Genomic DNA, 19,341 nt, shown 5'->3' on the forward strand with positions numbered 1-19,341 from the left:
TGTTCAGAAAATAGATAAAGGGAAGGGATGCAATCACTGGTCATAAACTCATAATTCATAAACCTTCGATCGCATTGTCAATATTAATTAGGTACTCTAAGAGGCGGGGACAAACATAGTTTCAAAATACTAACTGGATTTTTAAAAAATATTTTCTGGGAGAACTGCCAGTTGAAATTTCTTTAAGTGAGCATCAAGAAAGATACAGACCTAAACTAACTCTCATTGTGAAGTTGATGTCAGATGTAAAATACTTTTTAAAACGACTATCAAGATGTTATCAACCTGGACAAAATCCCGATATGCCTAATATAAGTGGCAATTAATAGACTTATTTTTTCGTTAAGTGCAGGAAACAATAATGAGCAGGTCTGACTAAAAAAAAAAAAGACAGAACTCTTCAGAAACTACGCCGCACAAAAATGTCAAGTAAAACCATTTTATGAATAAGTCATGAAACATCTTCTGACTAGACTCTTGCTCCCCTTTCAAATAAGCTGAGAACAGAATCAATCTTCTTACCAGGAGTTCAACCCTTCTCCTTTCCCTCCATGGGACAGAAAACACCTACTTCTGATTTCAGTACAGGAATTAAGATTCTTATTCCACAAACTTTTTATTTTCCCCCCAAATACTGATGTTCAAATGGAGAGCACAGGAGTGAAATTCTTACTCGTTTTATAGAATATCCATTTTTATGTGAAAATCAAGAGCCTTTATTTCTGAACACAGCCTTATGTAAGACAATACAAATGATGAATTCATCACTTCATCTTATGGATTGTCCGTAGAGCAAATTTATATTACTTGAGACATTAAAAGCATCTATATGGTGACTTCTGTATTACAAATCTTGAAAAGCGATCCCCACTGAAGATGAAGAGAGGATCAGAAGATGATCAGACAGGGCCTGGTCTATTTTCAATCTTCCAGTACGAGCAGGTATGCCCCAAATTTATGACCAAATTATAGCACACTTCCTTAAACTTGGAGAGTAGATTGTGAAGGATTTTATAAAGAGTTCATTTCTTTTGAAAATAACCCAAGCCATTTAACTTTTTGAACGGAGAATCTCTATCTAAGGGTTTTATTTGGTCTAGGTGTTCTCTCTCTTCTTTTTTCACAATCAAAATTTCTTCAGAAGACGACTCTATGGCTTTGGCTGAAATATGCAAAACATTGCCACCTGTAGTCATTTCCACTAATATTTATTTTTGTTTTAATCTTTAGAGGATCTCCATGGTCCTTTAAACAGATATGGATTTATTTATTTTTTCAAAGACAAACAAATGAAACAAACATCTTCAGGAAGACAATGGTCCTCCTGACTAAGACACTGCTTTTCATAACACAAAATTATCACTTGCTGCAGAACCTGAATGTGGCTAGGCCTTTCTGGCAGTAGGATGTAGCAGAAAATATTTAAATTACAGCACCTGAATGGCCTTTTTTTTTGTTTTTTATCACCCACGTGCATAATTCAAATTGCAATGCTTATTGACATTACTATGCTTGCCCATCCTAGCTACTGTGTTACGTAAGGCAGCACTGGTTCTCAAAAGAACACACTGGTCATGCTGTAAAGGAATTGATTGAATACATTGCTAAGTGATAATGCATCAGCAAACGCTTGTGATGGGTGCCACCATGCAATGGAATTAAAATAGGAACGTAGTCACCAGGAATGTGGGCCAAAAATGACATCCTTAGTTTGCTGTGTGCAGAAATTTCAAATTAAATTCATGCTTAGCTGGAGTGCTCACTGTGCTGAAAGCAGCGCGACGGCTCTTGCGAACAAAAGGAGACCCTGGTTGTGCAAGTCCAGCAGAGGGAGTCGGACGTAACACAAAGCTGCCTCCATCCATCCCTGGAGCTGGGCAAGTCTGTCGTAAGCGCTTAAGTCTATCTGAGCCAGTGGGGTTTCATTTATTTATTTATTTAGATATGCAATTCATGTCAAGTAGCCTACGGTAATTTTCAAACCTGTATGCTGGCCTACAGGTATAATTATTTTGTGACACTAAATATGGCTTCTACTGAAAATCCCAAATGTCACAAAATCTTAACACATGGCCTTTAAATAACTTTCCAAAGTGCTATGTTAGTATGGCAAAATATTCTACTGTGCAAACCTTTCACCCAAAGTTTTGTATAATCTTGAGAATGTGTGAAAATCTTAACACAAAACTTTAAGGCTTCCTGTTAAAATTAAACTATCTTCTGTAGCTGTAGTAGAATTTTTCTGCAAAATTGTTTTTTAAAATAGTTCAGTGATTGTTTTAATCTAGTTAATACCCTAAATATGTCCGTGTTACTAAACACATCAGTAAATATAACAGATGCTCTTTTTTTTCCACAGACATCTGAAAATGAACCACGGTTACCAACACATTTTCTCATCCCAAGCACTACCCTGAAATCTTTGTCAAACTTCCTTGCTTTCATCATTACTCAGCTCATCACACAAACCATCTGCATAAATAAAGATGTAAGCATCTGCTGTATGGCAAATGGTCTCAGGGGCAGATGTTTTTATCCTTGCATTCATGTCACTGGCTTGGATACATTATTTGAACAGATGTACACAATCTGAAAGTGTCGTGTCCCACAGTGAAATGTCTCCAACTGCTTTCTATCAAAGTGCATAAATGCTATTTGCACCTGCATTTATGTTAATGATAAAAAGGCAGCAGGGGTTCCAGCAAAGTGAGAGTTGATGCTAAGAAAACACATTTACATGGTTAATTGAAGTTTGAGATCTTCTAGCACTAAAAGACCATACTAACACTGATATACGGTGTATTAAACTATACAATGACTTCTTGATATAATGATTTTTTTTATTAAAATAAACATATCTAAGGAGCAAAACTCTATCAACCTGTTAGTACACTTTTTCAATGTATACTAAAAAAACAAGTATTAAATCAGTTCCTAGATAAACCAGGACAGCCTTCATTTTGCATAATTGTACAATATACACAATTATTTCACATTAGAATCATTTAGCAGAAGTGTTTTATAAATCTGACTGTGCCACTCATCCAAAGGTATTTTAGACCTCTAAGACTCAATGGTATTGTGTCATTACAGAGCAATACAAAAAACCCCAGCACTTGCTCAAAAGCAAATATCAACATGGGTGTGAATGACAGAACACGTTTCCATGATGATCTAATTTTTTTCCTAGCAATTATGAGATCTCAGAAGTTAAATATTTATCATTACTCAGAAAAGTGCATCTCTTTGCACTGTGTTCAATCGATCATTGTATACACGATCATCACCTTATACAATTATTTTAAGCTGAGGAAAATCCACGTCCTGTAGGGGTGCGTATCAAATGACAGAACTCCTGCTATTACATGACAAATGGTAGCAGTGAAGGGTTTACGTTGTCACTCAAAGAACTTGCACTAACCATTACTTCCACACTCAACTGAAAAACAAAAAGCACTCACGGTACAGAAAGGCTGACAAAAACGCTATCCTGAATGTAACTAACTGATGGATAGGTTCTGCTTCCAATACCATTCATTTTCAAACCTTTTATTTGTAAGAAATGTACCAATGTTATTGTTGCACATAAATCATTATAAATTGTTAATAGCCTCAATATTTTCATTGTCATAACATTTAAAGAAGCAAGGGTTATGCTTCACACAAGAACAAAAAAGAGTGATAGTCACAGAATACAAAAAATATACTGAGATTAATACATTTGTAGACACCATAATTTCACAGTGATATAGCTCTTGGTTAGGATCTGGTTATGATTTCCAACATGACCCCCCACTTCCAAAGTTTAGAACATGGCTCTTATCATTCACTCTGGGTGAAAGTGGGTAACAGGATACTAGGTGGCCCGGATTTTTCTTTAAAAAATGATACATTTCTTTCTTTAAAAACCTTGGAGCATATAAGGCATCAGTTTCAAGTTTGCAAACAGCTTCACAGTCTATATTCTCCTCCTGTTATTCAGAAATTACGTCAACATATAGATAACATTCAATTTGACTACATGGGTCAAATTCCTTTTATTTAAAGGAACAATAAAGATTTTAAGTATTAGAATCAAGTATTTCAGTCACAAGGTTGTAGGCCCTGCACTGCAGGCTGGATGGCTTTATACGACAGTACATACTGCTTCCCTTGAAAGAATGGTCCCACTAGGCACAGGACTACATCAGCTGAGATCAATTCACATGGCATCCTCCTGGATTAGCTTCCTCAGAATTATTACAGTATCATAAAAACGCTCAGCCTTTGCAAAACAGGTAAAGTATTAGCATACATGGCAGCAAAAGCTCAAGCTTCCGGATAAGTAATATAGAGTGCTTGTCTTAATTAACGTTAAGTACTAACAATGGAAACCTAACTGACAGCCTAAAATGGTTCTGAAGGGTCCATTAGAGCTTATGTCATAAACATCAAACATTCACTTACATTTAGGAATTATCATAAAAATGACATCAAGTTAAAAATCATACTTAAACATTAGCACTGCAACAAAGAACAACAGGGAAAGGAGATTATAGTTATGGCCAAACATTTATTTAGAGGCTTGGGTATATACAGTTGCAGTGCAAATATCCTCATCAAAATAACAAGGGAAAAATTCAAGACGCTAACTCTACTGAAAAGTGTATCAACAGAAGATGACTTCTGAAGAGACAAAACACAGAAGAAATGTAGTTGAAAACAAGAAATAATATTAAGGATAGGAATGCTGGAGAAAATACATTTAGAATCTAAAAATAAGTTAATATTTTTTTGTGTATGTTAGTTTTAAAGCACAACTTGCACATAGATCTGAGCCCACACTGTATGAGGGTTAAATTTAACAATGATTTTCAAACATGCAAGGATAACAATAATTGTAATAAAACCCGAATAATTAATTCTGCTCAAACAAGAACCAGAGTTATATAAAGTTTCAACTAGAGGTGGTAACAGCAATTAGCAATGTCCTAAAGAATAAAACAATCTTAGTTACTGAAATTGTTTAAAGTGGTAAGTATTCTTTATAACAGCTTAGTCATAAGAGCTTTGGTTTTTGAAACCCAAATTACGGTAGAACAGTAGGCATCACTTATGCTTATTATTTAGGCATTTATTAATGAGGATATAATATTATTCTTCCACATTTTGAACCACAAACGTCTAATTTCTCAAAAAGAACAGAAAGTATACTATACCTGCAGAAAAAGTTAAAGGATTCTGCATTATGCCCTCTAATAGATACAGCAACGTTCCTGGAAAGAAGAAATAGAGATACTGAGAAGTTCCGACCCATTTTTAGAAACTAAAGAAAGTTACTAATATTAAAGTATGAGCAGACTTGCAAAAATAATCCATTTTGGAGGAAATTTGTTTCTGGTAATGCTCAAGTTTGAATACAGAGAGAACAAATCTCATATAAGGAGGTTACTTATTTTCATATACACAAGGGTTTTGTTTGTTTGTTTTTAATGTTATTTAAAGCACTTTTCTGTAGTGGTAAATAGATAAAGAAAACCTTGTGTTCTTACTTTGAGGTCTCAAACTAGTTTTAAAAGCACTGCATAAAGAAGAAAACTTATCACTGTAAGCAAAACTTTTTATGAAAGTAATGCATTCTTTTGCATTTTCATACTTTTTCTTAACTCAATTTAGTGCTTGTAGAAGGTGTCAATGACTCAAATTAATTCTGATACAGAGAGTACATTCATGGATCAATACAAAACCAAAAACCTCCTTGTATGCCCTAGCAATTATATTTTGAACTTGGTGTGAAAGGCCAATATTTGCAGGTGATAATTTAGCTTACTTTCCTTTCATTCACCTATGCATTGAAACGTTCAACGTTATACCAGGTGTTGTACTAGATCCAAGCCTTACAAAGCATAATCAAAGAAAACAGTGAAGAAAACACAAATCAATTGCATAACAACACTGAAAAGTAATTTGATTAATTCAGTATACATTTTTTTTCCTGACTGCTCTTTTGTCATGAAGATTGACAATTTTTTTGTTACTGTTAACATCCTGTAATACACAATGCAAATGTAATGCCATCACATATGCTATTTCAAGCAATAATGCTACATGTTTACCTTGCAGATTAAATATCTTAGAGTGATGAAACTTTATTCAGATGGTGGTAATTTCTGGGTATTAGCAGCTTCTGCTGAAGTGCAGGGATCACGAGCAATGACTCATTTCCACACTAATCTTTTGATTATCCAACTGAACAAAGTAAACTTAGAACGAGCGCATTCAGCACTTCTGTACTAATTCAGCCTTCAATTTAATTTTCAAAATATATTTAAGTCTATATATGTACTAAGACTGCATTTATGCACCATTAATACCTTTTTCTTCAACAATTCTGTTCTGTACTCTCAAAAAAATTAGCCCACTACTGCTATATAATAATACATTTTCAGATGTTAAGCTGGCTCATTCATAAAAACAGAAAGCAAAAACAAAAAGCTCCCTTAAAAAGAAATCAACATTTTTCACCCCTTAAGAAAGGCTGGGTTTCTGTAAAAACAGGACAACGGAATCAGCTTTCCAGAATTATGTTTCACTGTGTAACCAACGTGTGCCTATACCTCATGCAAACCACACCTGAATTTTAAACCAAGCGTTTCTCTGAACTATTTACATGCACTCTCCGTATTTCAATCCTGGGTACAGCTAACTGAGGTTTCTTGTAACTCAACACCCCTGTTAAAGCTGCAGAGGAGGCGCCATGAATTCCAACATTTAAACACATTCTGAAGATGCACAGACAACATAGGACTAACTAACTATTTTCCTTCAAATGTCATAGAGTGGCTTGGGTTGGAAGGGACATTAAAGCCCATCCACTTCCAACCCCCTGCCATGGGCAGGGACACCTCCCACCAGACCAGGTTGCCCAAAGCCCCATCCAGCCTGGCCTTGAACACCTCCAGGGACGGGGCATCCACAGCCTCTCTGGGCAGCCTGGGCTAGAGCCTCACCACCCTCTGAATAATATCTGACTGCAAGGATTCCCTATAACCGACTGATAAGCAGAATCTTCCATGGATGCTACAATGAATATTAGCTTGCATTTGCGAAGCAAATATTACACTGCCACCTCTCTTGAGCTTGACATTGGTTCTTATCACAATAATTGATACACAGTTTTTGACATAACAGAGCATTAGATCAAGCGACCACTCAGTCACTGAAGAGTTGGCTATTTCTTTCCAGTGTGATTTAACAGTCAAGAATGAAAGACATAATATAATTACAATGTAAAATTATGTTATTATCTGCTTAGATTTTCTTTGTCATAAAATGTTCTGGCTTTTGGAACAGCTGCATCATAGTTTGTTTTGGCTGAATACGACTAGCACATTAGAGACAGGAGTCACACACGGTAATACAACTCTAGTCCTCCTGATGCACTTGGAGGCTTTGGAAAGTTAACAGACAAGTCCACTGACACAGATGGAGCTCAAAAAGCTTTGGGGTTTGTTTGGATCAAGGACTTCCTACCAGCACATATCCCTACCATTTCCCGTGAGCAGACCCAGCTGCGAGAAGATGGAGTTTGTTTATTTTCGTGGCCAGTCTAACAGCCAGTACAATCCTACATGAAGAACTTTCCAGATGTGCACTCAAGAGCCCCCTTATGAGCATAAGTACAAAAAGGTTGTTTTGGGATAAATACAAAAATAAATACCAATTCTGAAGCAATTACCAACCACAAAAATAAGTCTTGATGATGCTTCCTTACTATCATGCAAACGGCAAAAAGCAACGTTGAGGTTCCCGGCAGGAGACGACGGCTCTGTGGGCAACGGCAAAGTACAGAAGAGGCAAAACCAAGGCTGTTTCTAGGAAGCTCAATACCAAAGCATGAAAGAAAACTGAATGTGGCTGCTCCGAGGAGACCTCTCACACAGCAAACAGGTGATGCTCTTTGGTACCCACATCTTCTGTGCTGAGGGACATGCAAAGAAGCTCCTGCCCGTCAGTCAGCATCTCCTGGCTCGGCTTTGCTGATGTGCGGGAGCAGGAGGAGCGGCTCAGCGGGCCTCTGTCCGTGGTGCTTAAGCAGCCAACTGCTCCTCGGGCAGATGCAGCACACGAAGGGTTCGGCTCAGCTGAACGCAGCTTGGTGCCCTGGTACCACAGACACAAGCTCCTCTGAACCTGCAGGAATGAACAGGCCACACCGATGGAATCTGGGAACGGGAAAACACTTCCAGGGACCAGCGTGGATTTCACATGATTACATTATTTTTTATTTTTTGAATCAACAGTGATCTTTCTGATCGCCGACTAACGCTAGCCTGGCAACCAGTCCCACCAGAACTGTACTATAAATACAACGATAAATGTTCCTCTCTCCTTGACAGTTTCTGACATTTTTCAGTCGGGCTGCAAAACGTTTAACAGCTACTCAATATCCAAACACATCTGGTGGTGCCCTACATGTATCCTGCTATCTGATCAAAATGCTCTGGAATTCTGAATGAACAGTACAGAAATTTAAGGGTACAACATCTATCCAGCTATCTATACCTAGCCTCAGCAGAACTTTATTTTCATCTGCTTCTAAGTTTAATTTGTCATGCCTACTTCCCTACAAAACATGCCAATGTTCAAAAAAGCCAACCTTAAACACAAACTTATTAACTGAATTTTGTACCTGTTTTACACTTGTACACCCAGAATAGGTTGTATGTTGGCCACCACTTGAGGATATCCCATTGTTTTTGTCAAATAATGAAACTGAAATCATTCTTACAGTCTTCCTTGTTTATTAACGGACTTTGCAGCACTCATACAATACCAATACCAGTTCTTTTCCAACACAAAAGATGATATTAAGTATTTCTGTGTGGCATTATCATTGATTTTACCCCACCTAACCCAACGATAAAACTTAAAATTCTATATAATCTTAAAATCTGTTTTGTTCAGCTTGTAACCCTGCAATAGGACAATAAAAAATAATCTAAATGCAGTACTCCAAAGCTCAAAATAGTTCCTTTGGAATCTGCTGTTGATGGGTCAGAGATAAAAATCTACTACCAAGATTTTCACGTAAGTGGAGTTAAAGTTGGACAGAATTGAAAAATGTAATGCCACAAAATAAGCTATCAAGCTACTACTCCTTACATTACCTTGGAATGAAAAGATAGATACCAGAAGAAACAAAAATATCAAATAAAGTGAAAAAAAATCTTAGAACTACCCTGTAAATTAGTCTTTAACAATCAAAGGAAACAGAGCGTGTAATAATTTAAAAGTAATCTTCACAGAAAGATACCCACAGGTCTTTTATATGAAATTGGTGTCCTGATAGACACACTGGCTCTGAATATCAGGTGAACCCAATTAACCTAATTTGATGCTTGTCCATTCTGGGACATTTATTTTAGATGTTACACAAAATCCTTTAGGATACTAGAGAGAAAATGATAAATAGGCTGTAAAGGTTATGACATTAATTTTACTGTCATTCTCATGCTTTAAGCAGGCATCAAAACTAAAAATCTCATCCTCTGGGAAGGGAGAACTATCTGAAAGTAATTACAGTACTTATTATCATAACAGTATTAAACTAAACCACTGTGACCCTAACTGAATTTATTTTTGGTACGTTTTGTTAAAAGAACAAAGCTTCTCGATGATGACTATACCTTCCAATGCAGTGAACATTAGTTCAGGTACCAGAAGAAAGCATTAACTCAGATCTTATAATTTCATATTAGGCTTAATTACATTCCTAGTTTTAAATTAAAACTTGTAAAGAAGCATTAGTTAAATAATATTAAGTAATTTCATTTCAGAAGGAAAACATTTAGCCAAAAAGAAAAAATTAAATATTTAACACAGTTTAGAAAATATGTTCTAACAGAAGCCTATGAAATGTCAAATTATATTTAAAAAGCAATTTCATTCACTTCATTTTTCACACCTGTTCTTTCCCATACTGTGCCATCTTGTAAATGACAGTTCCATTCAATCATTATTTCCCCAAATTTAGGAACTTTTTAAAAACCAAGTTCCCCGGAAAGTATGAATTAGTAATAGCTTCCAGGAAATTTAGCAACATCTGTAAGTATTTAAAGGTTGAGTTAGACCTGAAGTAGGATTAAACCATTGAAGCTATGAAATATGACAAAAACGCTGAGGAAATAAAAATGACACACACAAAAATTGACTAGTGTAACACACAAAGGTATTTGTTCAAGCAACTGGTTTTGCCAAAAGCCTACAGTGCTTGGCTACTTTATAAATCAAATGCAAGGCATCAAGCCAATTTGTTTAAAAAAAAGAAAAAAGGCCAAAATGACAATAGCTAGGCAATAGGCTATTTGCATTTCTGAAAACCTGCAAAAATATTCTGCATTTCACTATCCAAGTCTTCAGTCACATGTCTTATTTGTTCTTACTCAAAATTTTCTATTTTAATTGTATTTTCACAATAGGATTTCATCCTACATCAGTAGCTCCTCATCCTACAACTATATATCCGAAGAGATATACACACACTAAACCAGCAGCTTTCTTACAAGAGAAATTACACACTGCTTATGTTTCCATACCTAGGTAATTAATCAGGGAGAAATGTGTGTCTGTAGCAGAATTCTTTTGGCTGAGACCATTAGGTGACTTCAGCAGACAGCCAAAAAGAAACAGAAGCCTCACTGCAACTGGTGATTTTTCCCAGTACGAACCCATCAGAACTTAATCCCAGGCTATTTTTAAATTTTTGATCATCCTATGTGATGGGCCAGTCAGAGCACGTTTCCTGAACTTCAAGCCTTACATGCACCAAATGCCTGGACAAAAATTCTTCACTTCATACCCTGTTACATGATCTATATAATGGTTCTCTGGCACGCCTGCATTATGCCCATCTGTCAGAGTGGAACTGTGCCTACACAACAGGTTCCATGCTACTTTCAATAATATCACGTTGATAATAAAAGCTTACTTAAAAAACAATACAGCGCATCTTCAGCTTTCAGCTACATCTTTTGGCTTAAAAGAAAAACCAAAGGAAGGTGATTGTTTTCCTTGAGGAGAGAAATCTTTTCAAACCAACTTTTTTCAATTGCACGAATAAAGACTAGCACATACACTGCTAGCAACAAGGACACTCCATGATTTTATTTTATTTTATTTTTTACTGTTGCACACAGCTCAGGAGTCACAATAATTCTTATTTTACAATTATAACCACCTCCAAGAGAGCAAGCTCAAGGACCTGAGAAGAATTACACAGAAGTTTCTCGAAAGTGTGCATGGGAGAAGACAGCAATATCAATTGAATGAAGGAGCAATATCAGTTCATCATTTTATGAAATGTGGACAGGAGAAATCGTAGCTGAACAGTCTTTACGACTGTAAATTACCCTATTTTCCATTTGAAAAAAACAGCATTCTGAAAAATTAAAAAGAGCAAAGAACAGCAAGGTTGCTATTATGCCTAGCATTAGACAATTCATAGAACATCAAGAAATAATGCTTTGCTTTCCTCTAAATTTCCACAGATTGCCATTTCATATTTTCATTAGTAAATAGCTTCTCAGTAGTACTGCTTTGGACACCGTGAGCTGAAGTCTGGATGTAGAGAGACACCTTTGCTATAATGCTCTATTACAACGTTAAGGCTTCTGATTTTAAAGTAGCCCTGGATCTTACTGTTATGAAAGTAAACGTGAAGTGATGAATCAGTAAAAATTGCTACACTTTGTTCTTGATTTTGAGGGCAGCTGGAAACAAGTCTTGGAAAACAAACTCATTTTTGCAAGATAGAAATATTGACAGTGTACATTTCACGTACTAACAATTTACATTCAAATTATTATTTTTTTTTAAATCAAGAGAGACAAACATTTAACACTTATTTGGCCACGAGTACTCCAGAATTTACTTTGAAATTCAAACTGTGCAATTCTTTCTTCTACTGCTTCCCCCTGTGTTATCCTAGCCCTTAACTAAGTATTCATTTATTGTTTTGGTCCAAATCTCTAAGACGTTTTGCCACAGTTCTCAATAATGCAGTTTCACAAGACAGAATCTATATATCTTACTGTTCTGTTATTAATATGTAACGTCACTCACGGTGGAACTGCAGTACACCATTACGGTTTTCAGCCACAATACAGTTTGCCATGCCTGATTAAATTGTGAGACTTTTTGACTTTATTGATGTTCACAATTAATGACTGTTTTGGCCAAATAAGCACAGAACACATCATTTATTTTCCACTACGTTATTTGTTGCAGTACCTTTGCTTTGTTTTCAGTTAAACGATATCACAAGTACTAAACAGTGACTGCATTACGGTCAGAGCACAGCTTACTTAGGGTCAGACAAGCACCTGTCGTTGTGCACACCGGTACTCACAGGATCATCCGGGCTGGCAGGGCCCCGGCAGGTCATCCAGTCCAAGTCCCCTGCTCAAGGCAGGGTCAGCACTGAGCTTAGGGCTTTGTCCAGATGAGGCTTGAAAATCTCCAGCTCAACAGATGCCTTTCAGAAACCAAATGACATTTACCGCTTGACCACAAAGGATGACCTGAAAACCACAGTAACGTTGAGCCTATGCCTATAGGACAGATTGTTCCAGCAATTCCTGCTCCAAGGCTTTCACCACGCTTCAGAATTAGCTGTAAAGGTACTCAAAAATTCCTGCATTTCACTCTATGCTGAAGGATTAAATAGAATTTGACTTTATGAGAAGCAGAGAGAAAAGAAACTTTGTAATAGTGCCACATCTACTTTTTTTTATTTGCTCTTACGCTAAAGACAAACAGGTTATTTCAAAGAGCAGAATGAGGTTAATGTGTGACGAAAGTACTAACAAAAATAATTAAAGATTACTAAAGGAAAGAACAAGAAAACAGAACTTGCATACTACTTGCTCACCCCAGCCCTGCCATCTTCCTCAGCTTTGACAGCAGAGGAATAAACTATTACTGGTAACTTAATAAGACTTTTCTGGTGAAAATTAAGTTTTAGGACGCTGTTAATTATCAGTTTAGATTACAGAAATAACCAACTTATCAGTTTAGAATACAGAAATAACCAACCAGGGCTGTAATTTTCAGCATTACAGAGCAAGGAGAGCAAGTGTTTTGTTTCCTTAATTTGGAAGTCCTGACATATTTTGGAGATATTTGATACCTCACAACGGACTCACACAGTCAAAACATATTTGAATGTCTCCGATAACAAAGCCATAAAATTCCATTAATATTCTATGGATTAAGACATGAGCATAGCACATTCACCTGCACAATCCCTGACTGAAGCTTGAAACATGACATGAAAGTCTTAGCAGAAACGTAGCTGGTGCTCAAATCAGGCGAGGACCCAATGAGAAACAATCAATCCCTAATCACTTCTTCTATTTGCACTGGGGTATTTTGTGTCCTTTGGACACTGCCCTGAATATAACTTGTTGTGCCCTTCCGGAAGGATTCTGTACAGGGGTTTTGTTATTTACAGTCTGGAGATGTTGTTAATGCTCTCCTTAGAGGACAGATAACCAACAGCTGACAAAAATTCAGCAAGCAAAACACCACTCCGAACTTTGCAAGGTGAATTGCCTTTGCGATTCTGACTCAAATAATGGAGCTATTTCTGACTTTACAGCTCCGGAGCTGAGTAGTACTAAGTTTTGCAATGGTATTACCTGTATGTAAAGTGAGCATCGTTTACAGTTGTTTCTGTAAGAATTTCCATTATGGAGTTTCTTAAAAAAAAGTCAGCTAGACAGCTTCAGTCAGAAATGTACTTTCTCTACCTGACAAAAACATTTATAATGCTTATGCAGCAACATCCCTCACACAGAAAATATAGTACATTTTTTAAAAGCAATTTCAATGTGTCCTATACAAAACAAGCGTTCCAGAACTAGAAAAAAAAAGAAAGAAAAATAGAAGGAGCATACCATTATATGGAAAAGACGACAAATTGAGAAGGCAAACCTGTGTCTGATCTAGCAACAGAGTACCTAGGCCAAGGTGGTATATATCACCAGTATGTTAAAATTCGAATTGCCTATCAACTAATCACTTTTAGGAGGTTTGGTTGTTCAAGATCCACAAAAAAGGGCTCACCTTATCACCAAGCACACTACATCCTACACACTACTAGGCCTTATAGTTTCCCTCAACAAAAAAGCTCTTCGTAAAAGTTATGTACTGGAGCATTTGGTTTCTTATTTTGAAGGAGGCACAGCTGGTCCTTGCAGATTGCACTGCACTGAAAAATGCAGTGCAGGTAACTGATCAGGTGTTGTACTAAGAACTGCTTCAACTGCTTTCATGCTATGCTGATTCCACCTCCAAATTTTGTATACAACATTGCTAACCTGGACTGTGCTTCAGGGTTAAGGACCTTTTCTCTGGAGAGCTGAGTGCCTACTACACTTTAACAGCACATACTTTCAAAACCAGAGATGCAAATATATAATAGTTGGATTTTCTTAATGATGCAGAACATTAAAAACATTGTCCAACTAGGAATTATAACCTATGTTTCCTAAACACAGTCCTATCACCATTCACCAGAAAGAGGGACTTAACAGACCACTCTTGGTGACTGGCCTAAGCAACTCAATCCTATACGAATTCCACCTTTTCTGCTTCCTCAGCATATAATAAGCTATTCTGCATTGGAAGAATCCAACATTAAGTTTACAAATTAGAACAATCTCACTGAAACACCCTCTCAAAACTCACAGTTCCAAATTTAATGCAAAATTAAAAGGTTAGGTTGTATATAAATTCCGTGATAAGCACCTGTTGTGGGTTAATCCCAGTAGACACTCACTTCCTCCTCAACTAGTAGGACCAAGTAAGAGGAAAAGAAGAATAAAAGCAAGAAAACTTGAGGGTTGGGATAAAAAATGTTTAATAGGTGAAGAAGTGGAATGAGAAGAACACAGAGCAACACAAGTGACGCAAAGGCAACCACTCGCCACCTCCCACGGGTAGATGGACACCCAGCCAGTTCCTGAGCAGAAGATGGCAGCCTCCCTGAGCTCCCCTTCTTCCCCCTCTTCATTGCTCAGCATGATGTTACATGGCATGGAATATCTCTCTGGCCAGCTTGGGTCACCTGCCCAGTTGTGTCCCCTCCCAACCCTGCGTACCCCCAACTCTACTCACTGGGAGGGCAGTGTGAGAAGCAGAGAAGGCCTTGATGCTCTGCAAACTGCTCAGCCACAGCAAAAACACGGCTCTGTTGGCAGCATTGTTTTGGTCGCAGATCTAAACCACAGCCCCATGCAGGCTGCTCTGAAGAAACTTAACTCCATCCCAGCTGGATCCAGTATAGCATTAAAGAGCACTGCATAACTTCTGTTGTTGTAGACAAAAAATCCCCAACACACAATAGATTTATTCAAACTTATTTTGCAAATTTAAGACCAGTTCAACTTCCACAGCTGCAGAACCCTGGTGAAGATCGCTGCAAGAGAAGCGACCACCCAGCCGTGTGCTGAGCACATGCAGAGGCAGCAGCACCTTCCCTCCCTGCTGCTGTACCCAAACTGTTACATACAGACCCCAGCAGAGCAGTTCAGCTGTTGTGCCTGCATTCTTTGCTCAAACAGTCACATCCATCTCCTCTTCTGGGAAAGGATGCATCGCTTTGAAGCGTTCTCCCGCCTGGAACGCCCCAATTCCCTCGTTTCAAGCTCCCAGAGGTCTAATCCGACTGACAAAGCAACGGCTGGGCCAAAGGGTCTGATATTTATTTTAAAAGCATGAAACAGTATATTTTTTTAGACAACCTGGTATAAACACATTTCCTAATACCAACTGGAAAATGTAGAGAGACAAAAATATTCCACAGGCTTATCCAGGTTTGGTGATATTGCGTGATTGACTAGCATCCAGGAGCAGCACAGAACAGCATCTGTTGTTCAAACTGGTGAGCCACTCGCCATGTAGTGTGCTGGACAAGATTTGCAGACAAAGCATCAGCATGTTCTATGAATTACTTAAATATCTTTTTTTGTAGAATTTATAACCGTCTGTCAGCACGTTACTTACTGATGAAACATACCTGCTCATTACAAAAAACCTTCACGCAGATAAACACGCAAAAGAATAAATTGAATTCTAACCTGTCCTACTTCACTGCCTTCATTCACTTATCTTATGTTGATTTTATTGTGCAAATAGTCCTTGCCAATATCATTTTCATTTCTGTATCCGCCACCCTGCTTGTTGATTGAAAAACGTTAAAGGCACAAAGCTTCAAAGGCAATGGGACATCCTTAATGAAGTATCCCCCAAACATGCTCATGGAGGGGAAAAAAAAAGGAAATAAACATGTCAAAATTATTCCTGGCCACTGTCCAACAACCAGCTGTGGTGCTCAGACGATGCTAACCCTGGGAACATTCTTCTTTCTCTACGGGCCTCCAGCTTTGCCTTCTGTTCCTAAGGATATTTGTATTCCTAACTCACTCAGTTTAATCTCAAACTAAGCAAGACCAAGCTGAATTAGTACTTCAAGAGAAAAACAATTAAGCATGACCAAGATTTTAAAGCAACTAGGCTTTTGTGGCGTGACAACCAGTACATTTTCAACCATTTCTCACAAAAATCATGCTATTTGTGGAACACCTATGCTGCCTAAATCATTTCAATCCTTCAAGTTCTGAAACTGAACTTCCACCTGCTTAGGGTAATTAAATATATATATTTTTTTGATAGTGGGACTAATTCCCATATTATGGCCAAATTCAAACTTTGATAGTGATGTTCAGTGGCTCTAGGTTTCATCAGAGTTTAAAGTATCATACAGATACTTTATAGATACAATCATAGGAAGGGTTGGGTTGGAAGGGACCATGAAAGATCATCCAGTTCCACCCACGCACCCCCCATCATCCCTGGAGGTGTTCAAGGCCAGGCTGGATGGGGCTTTGAGCTACCTGGTCTGGTGGGAGGTGTCCCTGCCCATGGCAGGGGGGTTGGAATTACATTATCTTTAAGGTCCCTCCCTTCCCACCCAAACCATTCCACGATTCTCTGAAAGACAGTTGTGTTCTGATTTTTTTTTCAGTGACAAACAGCACGTATTCTGAGATTTTCCCATCAGGCGTCTTCTGATCTAGGGTAAATCCAAGAGAACAGGAAAAGTCTATCTATTTTGAGCACCAGTGGCAAATAACCCAAGTCTATCAGAATGCTAGTCAACATTTTAGCAGTACTTGAATTATACATAATAAAATATCAAGTCACTCAAAAAAGCAACATAAAAATTGCCCTTACAAATCTAGTCAGGAGGCACTCCGTAACTAAACTTCAGCCTGTGAACGTTGAAAGTGAGAAACCACTGCACCTAAAACCAAAACGTGTGCAGTTCTGGAAAGCATGCCATTACACCTGCTGTGGTATGTTTGTTTACACATTACTTTTTATAGCCTGTTCCAAACTGAGGCACGTAATATTGCCTTAGATAAGTCAAAGGAATTAATTACTATCAAACCCTAGACGTATTTATGCATTTTGTCATAACAGTAATTTACGTGTCTACTCAAGGACAGAACTTGCAGAACTCTAAATAATAACACAGTTGACTACATTGTCTGAAAGGTTAAAAACCCACCTAATTCCAATTATTCCTTGATTTTATTATAAATTGTTAAAACCAAACACATCTTTTCTCCTCAATAAGCACACTGAGATTAGGCCCAGTTCTTCCCTGCATCACAACCACGTGCATCACTTGGCCTCCAGCACACTGGAGACATCTAAATCAAAGTTTTCTTTAAGTTAAACCACTAGAAGATCAACATGCACACACACAGAGGACCACACAAGATCAACATCAAGTGTACATCCTTTAACTTGTCTTCTGCACAAAAAGCAGGATGTAATTTGCATAGGACTCTGAAACCACATTCTTTTCAAAGAAAATTCATCACTACTGAGGGAATTTTCTACTGCAAAAGGTGAAATTTCTAATGGAGAGCCACGTCCATTACAATCTCAGCACTTCACAAAGTAAATTCAAAACAGGTTACCTTTAATTACAATACAACATGCAATTCCTCACTGTCTTCATCTGAGTAGGAGTGAAATTAAACAGGAAAAAGGAAAGAAGGTCTCTACATCCTATTAGACGGCAAGCAGGCTTGCTTCACTACAGTCGTACTCACTTTCAACTGAGTTCACCGTTTTTTTCATAACATGAAATCAAAAGCAAGCTGTTTTGAAAAAAATCTTTAACCAAAAGCACCACCTTGCTGCACAGGACGCCCAGAACTCCTGCCATGTGTTTAACACATACCCAAGCGCACGTGTTAAGCAAGCACTCTTCAGATGAAGTTTCCTATGAAATCTCAGGCACCTGGAGATCAAAAAAAGGCAATGATAAATGGGAAAAGGTTTAATTTCAAGATATCAGCAGTATCTTTGACCTGTTTAGTTATATTCACTTGGTGCTGCATGGTCCCCACCCCTGTATAATACAGTAGTCATATATATGACTACTGTATCAATACTCAAACACAGATTCCAGCATAAAGTAATACGTGGGTAAGAACCTCTGAGCTCCACAACAAAAATATGCACATCTGATAGCCACGTTACCAACTACCTGACAAAGCAGTTAAGAATTGGGCGGCATGCTGACTGCATTCCAGTTATAACTACAACATCATACTCATGAGAACTTCCCAATAAAAATTAAAGGAGACATTTCCATTAAAATACACTCATCTTAAACTTCACTAGCAGAGCAGCACAGTTAACATGAACACCAACTGGTCTAACTTCTATTTATATAGAAAAGCCCAGGCTTTGGTATGTATGAGAAAAACTAAGAAAAGGGCTGGAACTGCTAGCATTTATTACCTTTATTTATTTCTTCCAAGTATAACTGCACTGAGCTCAAACACAGTTATGCATCCACCATACTTGTCAGTCACTCAGTTACTGGGAAAACTTCTGATTATCTGAGTTACAAGCATAATACTGCATCTAAATTAAGCAGAATTACGTTGCAGCCTGAGAATTTCACACAGCAGCCAATTAAATGCATGAAATAATACAACAAGGATTATAACAAAAAAATGCCTGTAGCAGGGAAATAAGCTAGCGCTCTTGAATGAAGTATCAGAACTTGGGTTTATCATCAACCCAAGGGTGCACAGAACCTCCAGCTACCATCTCTGACATTGTTATTAAAGAAGTTTCTGTATCAGCACATTATAACTCCTCACACCCTAAAACACCACTTGCATCTTGCTGGACACTGTGAGAAAATGGCATAAAGGTGATGGACAGCAAGCTTCACTCGCATTCTGACAGGTGCCTCCTCCAGGTGAAAGC

The 19,341-nt window shown here is 37.7% G+C and overlaps 1 protein-coding gene across 11 annotated transcripts in view; it reads right to left on the minus strand.

Annotated features, from left to right (window-relative positions):
- Positions 1-19,341, minus strand: part of ZNF438 (zinc finger protein 438) — a 49,972-nt gene that overhangs the window by 14,507 nt on the left and 16,124 nt on the right. For 4 of the 11 annotated variants that reach the window (XM_083826233.1, XM_083826231.1, XM_083826232.1 and 1 more), the window contains one exon: positions 5,199-5,255. The exons of 1 other annotated variant lie outside the window; for it this stretch is intronic. In XM_083826233.1, coding sequence (XP_083682359.1) covers positions 5,199-5,226 — 28 coding nt within the window. In that variant the 5' untranslated portion in view covers positions 5,227-5,255. 6 more of the 11 variants (XR_014580553.1, XM_083826234.1, XR_014580554.1 and 3 more) reach the window with 5 other exon arrangements.

This window comes from Anser anser (assembly GCF_964211835.1).
Source record: "Anser anser genome assembly, chromosome: 2".
In the NCBI taxonomy this organism is placed as follows: domain Eukaryota; kingdom Metazoa; phylum Chordata; class Aves; order Anseriformes; family Anatidae; genus Anser; species Anser anser.